This window comes from Engraulis encrasicolus, unplaced genomic scaffold (genome assembly GCF_034702125.1).
Source record: "Engraulis encrasicolus isolate BLACKSEA-1 unplaced genomic scaffold, IST_EnEncr_1.0 scaffold_47_np1212, whole genome shotgun sequence".
NCBI classification, from domain to species: domain Eukaryota; kingdom Metazoa; phylum Chordata; class Actinopteri; order Clupeiformes; family Engraulidae; genus Engraulis; species Engraulis encrasicolus.
In genome coordinates, this window is record NW_026945786.1 from 697,099 (window position 1) to 703,712 (window position 6,614).

Genomic DNA, 6,614 nt, shown 5'->3' on the forward strand with positions numbered 1-6,614 from the left:
TATATGGTGTGACGTCATCGGTCGAATGCTCCATTCATTTCAACGGGGCTCCCCAACGTTCGCACGTCTGTTATTTTTCGATAACGGACGGGTTGGTCTATAACAGACCGCTGTCAATGGCAACAAGACTTTTCACTGCTAAAGCGACTTTTCAACAAGACTCTAATCAGCTGCTGTGATAGACAACACCTGTTGTCGTGGCTACCTAGCTGTTGCCTAGCGGTGTTCCACAACGGCACTGTTTTGTTTTGCGCAGCAACAATCTTAACATGAAATAGGCCTAAAGAAATGTCCCCGCCATGTGTGAATCATTTAAGTATATCCATATAATAAGCGGGTTAACGTTCGGCGAGAAGGTCGCTACCGTGGAATAGCAGCACTTCAGAGAGAACAAGACCCCTCCGCTCCGCGTCGGGGTCTAAAGATTCTCTCTGTCGTGCTGCTATTCCACGGTAGCGACCTTCTCGCCAAACGTTAACCCTTACATAATAGCTAAACGGCAGCACAATATGCCTATCTTGATTAGCTATGATATGTATCATATGGATTACAAACGGGAACGTGGACAATGATTTTGAAAACGTGTGGATTAAGTGAAAGGTTTTCTTTAGATTTCTGCGGTCAAGACAGCATTTTAAGGTAAGGTTATATTTGTCCGCTGTAACATGTTTGGTTGTTGATGAAGCTTGCTGCTTAGGAACGGGTTGACTCGCTCACCCATGGATGGGTTCTCAATTGTTCAGAAGGGCTGGTGTCTGTCTTTCCCGTAGCCTGTTTTCAAGTTAACGGCAGGCCTATGCAAGCTTTTGGCAGCTCGCGTGTACAGTGTTGGCCTACTTCGGTCGCAACGGCATGCTCGTGGCCACTCTTGACTTCATTTCTATTAGTTCTACCTAGCAGAATAAGAACACACCCTTTCTGGAATGATGACTGTGGTGATGTGTTTTTCTGTTCAATGCATTGATATGAATTGTTGCTGCAAGATGCAACGCGAACATTTGGATTGTATTTTCAAGTCGTGGAGTGAAGGATGCGAAATGCAACGTGGTAGAATGACTTAGTAGCCTAGGGAGCTGTCTGAAGAGGTCAAAATTCACAATTTAAGAGCGTTTTTATTTTAAAAATCTCATCTGGGGGAGACCCCACTAGTTTGGCTTGGTTACAGAATTTGTGCTTACCAACATCACACACCCCAAAACCGCACACACACACACACACACACACACACACACGATTAGGATATAGCAATTTGTGCTAGCCTTTGTGCTCATGATGATGACGTAAACGCCTGCACTATGGTCTGTTGTTGTTAAGTAACTGTCTGCGATTGGTTGAGAGCTGTCCAACCAGAACTGAGTGCAAACTTCCCGCTTCCTGCAATCGTGTCCAGATCAAACAACCTCCAGGAGGATTCAAACCTGCGACCCTGTAACCTAAACTAAGCTCTTGACATGAATGTGGACAATGCCCACGGCCAATGCATAGCCCTCCAAGGGTGTGGCTTTATCCAACACCCCTGAGTGTGATTGGACACACAAACATACATTCATGCACACACACACACACACACACACACACACACACACGTACATATGTACGTACGTATGCACATGCATTCAAATGCCAATGTGCTTTCAGGTAAGGTGCCTGTTGTTGCATTACCTGTCCACTAGAGGTCCTGACTGAGCTATGGGAACTCTCTCCACAGCACCCTCATCTTGCGGTGCACTCAATGGAGAGTGTTGAATTTGACTCTTGAAGTGTTTTATCCAATGGTTGGTTTGTGCACATCATTGTCACACCACGAGAAGACTACTCCAGGGTAGAATTTGACTCTCTAGGTGTTATATCCAAAGGACTCTCCAATGTCCAATGGAGAGTGTTGAATTTGACTCCCTAAGTGTTATCCATCAGTTGTTTTTTTGCACATCATAGTCACATGACCAGAAGACTACTTCACTTCCTGTGGCAGCAGTAGGAGTCCTCAATGATCAGATGCACAGAGCATTTCACAGTGTGCATCCCAATATGTGACCTTGCCTCCTCCACTTGGGCTTGTCTCCTCGCCCCGCCTCCTGGCCCCTCCTCCGTGGAGAAAACGATAAAGTTTCCCAGCTGTCAGCCTAGCCACAACAACTTTTGAGGGGCTGTTTTTCATTCACCATAACAATTGCAAACGAGAAAAAGACTCTACAATTGAGCTTTTGCAAGATATTGAAATATAATGCTGTTGTCAGTGATGTCATCATGACGAGAAGCAAGTGGAGGAGGGAAGTGGAGGAGGCAAGTGGAGGAGGCAAGGTCACATATTAAAATGCACTGACAGTGTTAATTCAACACTGCAGAGAGGACCAAATGAAGAGTTCAAATGCAAATCTCTCAAACTGCATTTGTGATGTGTTTACCAAAACAGTATTGTATTGTATTGTATTGTATTGTATTGTATTGTATTGTATTGTATTGTATTGTATTGTATTGTATTGTAACAATCTGTATGTCTTTAAATTCAGTAAACTCCAAAAACAGTCCATCTAATCTTGTTTGGGCTTGACTTGCTGGGGGCCACTTAATAATAACATTTAATTTTCATTTTGATTGTGATAAATTGGTGAAAATGCTGTTTAACAATGAAATTGCAAAAAACAAAATTATGGCTTTCAGCGGATCTCCATCTGAACTCTTCAAATGCAGTCTATTGAAGGATGTTAAACTTCACTCAAAGTGTTGAATGAATATTCAGAGTCGAAGTTAACAGTGAGTTAACATGAGTGTGTTTGGTGCTGATCTCTCATTGTTGAAGGAACTCTGCGAAATGTGCTGTGTTTAATTCACACGGGCAAATATGCTGTGTTGAATTCACACGGCCAAATGCACTGTGCAGTAGAGCATGACAAAGTTGTTCGTACCTCTCAAAGTATTTCTGTGTCTTTCCGCATGACTGAAATGACTCGTCTAACCAGTTTTACATGTACTGTCTCGTCGTCCTCTAACAAGCAGGAATAGAAACCTGACCACACCCACATTCATCCTACCTGGTCCTACCTTTACGCTCCCTGATAATAAGAATGATTCTGATTGGCCAATCCCCAACCTCACCCTCCCTGGGCTCCTCCTCAGTGTTCTGAGGAAGTCAGCTGTCACTCTGCTGCTACTTCTCAGTGTGTGAAGTTGCTGTTTGGAAGATTTACAAAATGGCGTCAGTGTCTTCTCAGGAGGAGGACTCCTTCACTTGTCCAGTCTGTCTGGACTTGTTGAGGGATCCAGTGACTATTCCTTGTGGACATAATTTCTGTATGAGGTGCATTAAGAGCTGCTGGGATCAGGAGGATAGTAAAGGAGAATACAACTGCCCCCTGTGCAAAGACACCTTCAACTCTAGGCCTGTCCTCCGCAAAAACCGTCTGATGGCTGAAATGGTGGAGAAGTTTGGGAAGACCAGCATCCAAGCTACTGCTCCTGCTCGCTGTTATGCTGGACCTGAAGATGTGGCATGTGATGTCTGCACTGAGAGAAAACTCAAAGCTGTCAAGTCCTGTCTGGAGTGTTTGGTATCCTACTGTGACACTCATTTGAAAACTCACAATGAACTTAATCCAGGTAGACGACACACCATGGTCAACGCCACAGGCCAGCTACAGGAGAGGATCTGCCCTCGTCATGAGAAGATTTTTGAAATATTCTGTCGCACTGACCAGAGTTGCATCTGCTATCTGTGTATGGTGGACGATCATAAAGGCCACGACACGATCACAGCTACGGCAGAGTGGAGTCATAAAAAGGTAAGTTGTAGCTTTACTGGATTTTTTTATTTGAAGGGATTGTTTGACTTTTTTGACTGTTCAGAGGTCCTATCACCTATGTGTGAAATCTTACCATTCAAATATTTTGCAAACATACTTTTTAACCTATATAAAATGCATTTTGCAATGCAATTCAATGCCCAATACAAAAAGGNCAATTTCCCAACATTCTACAAAATGGAGATACACCCTTTTGCAAACAAACTCTGCATTAACTTTTTCTATGCACAGCTTCACCAAATGTCATGTACCATGTTGTGTATTGAGGGGCTATTCCCGTATTGAGGTAGAGAGTGTTTCTTAGATAAAAGGTCCAATGTCTCATTCTGTAAATCATTTACAGGCCAACTTCAGTGTAGCCTCTGACATACTGTACAGTATACGGTGCCATTTACAGGTTCAGAGGCAGCTTGAGTCATGCGCAATGTCTATTGAAAAACATAAAAATAGTAGTTTTGTAAACATTTAAAATGTTCCCAACAGAATGTCAGGTTTCCGAATTCGTGTGTAATGTCTATTGACCCCATTTAGAGTTTGCAAACAGAAATTAGATAATTTGGCTGCGTGCACATCGTTGTATCAGAATCGACCATGCACCATTCCCTTGTACAGAAACTCGACAGGTGTTTTTTTTTTACTTCAGGCACCACAGACTTGGGCATTCCTGACAATGTCCTCAGTCCATTCAGTAGTTTAATGTCTTGTAACAACAAACATTTCCTATGCTTCTGGAACAGCCTCCTCCCTCTCAAAATAGCATAACAAGTGTACTTTTCGGAATCTTTTTTTGTTGTTGTAATCAACGTACACGCTTCAGAACGGCAGGTTTTTCTCTTTAGGGTCTGCACTGTCTGTTCCTGTGTGTGTTCACAGCCAGTTTTACATACAGCCTACCCACTCCCTATTTTACCCATGCCTGCAGTTCACCTAGTGGCCGCTGTCGAGAGAGCGCAGCCCATTCTTTCTGAACGGAGTCTGCACTCTGCTGATAGCGGCCCCGTAATACCCTTAAAATATCTCTGATGTGTTTGAGTCAATGATGCGCATGCATTCATGATTCTGTCTCATGTCGATTCTGAACTGGTCAAATAGAAGGACAAAGACAAAGTAGGTTTTCAACTAGGTTTTCAATATGTTCATTGTTTCCAAACGAATGTCAGGGTAACATGCCCTTCAGAATGCGCTCTGGCATCAACCATTTCCATGTCCTTTTCAGAGCAATTTTAATAGCAGGAGCTTTGTGTGAATAATTTAGACTTCACTCTTTATCTGACCCTGTATAACATGTACATTAAATACATTCAAATTATGTTTTTAAAAAGTATGGATATCAGCATATTACTATAGTTGGATGTTCCAAGTGTTTATAATTGTCGCCTTGATTCCTGTTGGTCCAGGAGGGGTTGGGGCAGAGCCAGAGGAGATGCCAGCAGCTATTCCAGGTGAAAGAGAAGGAGCTGCAGGAGCTGAGGAAGGCTGTGGAGACTCTCAAGGTGAGAACTGACCAGAGGAGAAGACAATCTGCAGCAGGTTTCTAGTTATGCAGTGAGATTGTAGCTATGATGAACTGTGACATAAGCATGGCTCTAATACTGTTTGGCAAACAAACTTCACAAACAAGCATGGACATTTAGTGTCATTTTAAAACTGCATTGTCAATGTAACCATTGTGTGTGCGTGCGTGTGTGCGTTCGTGCGTGTGTGTATATGCCCAATCAGTCTGGTGCACAGACAGCAGTGGAGGAGAGTGAGAGGATGTTTACTGAGATGATCTGCTCCGTTGAGAGAAGGCGCTCTGAGGTGACAAAGCTGATCAGAGCTCAGGAGAAGGCTGAGGTGAGTAGAGCTGAAGGACTCCTGAAGCGACTGGAGCAGGAGATTGCTGAGCTGAAGAGGACAGATGCTGAGATGAAGCAGCTTTCACAGACACAGGACCCCATTTACTTTCTCAAGGTAAACAACACCTTGATACTTTTCAAATATAATGTTGATTTTTATCACTTCCCTTTAGCTGGTGACACGATGGTGACATCAGATGTTCACATACTGTAGTTACCCACACATTATTTATGAATACTCAATTATTGAACTTTAGTTAATTCTTAATTGAGAACATTTTGAATCATGAACACTCTAACAACTATGTTTCTTGGTGCAAGCTTTGAAATGGCAAAAAACAGTTTATGATAAATTATTTGTAAACTATTAGTGTTTTCTCTCGTTGGCAGACAGATAATACTGTATTTTGTCTGCAGAAGACTATCAGGAGAATATTACCTCAAGGGCGAAGCAAAACCTGTGGACAATACATTATCCCTTACCCAATTTCCAAGTTTTATGCTCTCTGTGCAGAACATGGTGTCCATCGCTGGTGATCCATGCACTGCTGTGACCAAAAGGACCTTCAGCCAAAGCCACTTCTTTGAGCCCCTGAAGAAATCTGTGTCTGCACTGAAGATGCAGGTGGAGGAGAAACTAGATTCAATCTTCAAGCAGGAACTAGTCAAGATATCAGCAGCAGGTTGGTCATGAAATCACATTCAACAAGTTTTAACATACTAAGCACACAGACACACAGACACGAACACACACGTACACACACGTACACACACGTACACACACGTACACACACACACACACACACACACACACACACACACACACACACACACACACACACACACACACACACACACACACACACACACACACACACACACACACACACAAACACACACTTATTCAGGTTAATTATCTGATCTTCAGGATTTGCCCTATTATGAACTTGCAGCTTTTAACCTTTTGTTGTGAATT

The 6,614-nt window shown here is 42.9% G+C and overlaps 2 protein-coding genes across 2 annotated transcripts in view; both read left to right on the top strand.

Annotated features, from left to right (window-relative positions):
- The window catches only part of LOC134444239 (E3 ubiquitin-protein ligase TRIM47-like), a 5,803-nt gene extending 4,371 nt beyond the window's left edge, over positions 1–1,432 (top strand). Inside the window, exon 4 of the mRNA XM_063193603.1 lies at positions 1,391–1,432. Within this exon, the coding sequence (XP_063049673.1) occupies positions 1,391–1,432 (42 nt within the window). The remainder of the gene's footprint in view (positions 1–1,390) is intronic.
- Positions 1,433–3,166: 1,734 nt separating this feature from the next.
- On the top strand, positions 3,167–6,321 carry LOC134444240 (E3 ubiquitin-protein ligase TRIM47-like; the record flags this gene model as incomplete). The annotated part of the gene is made up of 4 exons (XM_063193604.1): positions 3,167–3,779; positions 5,198–5,293; positions 5,520–5,753; positions 6,153–6,321. Coding segments are annotated over exons 1-4 (1,087 nt in total), but the record flags the coding sequence as incomplete, so codon positions are not given.
- Between the last annotated feature and the right edge of the window lie 293 nt (positions 6,322–6,614).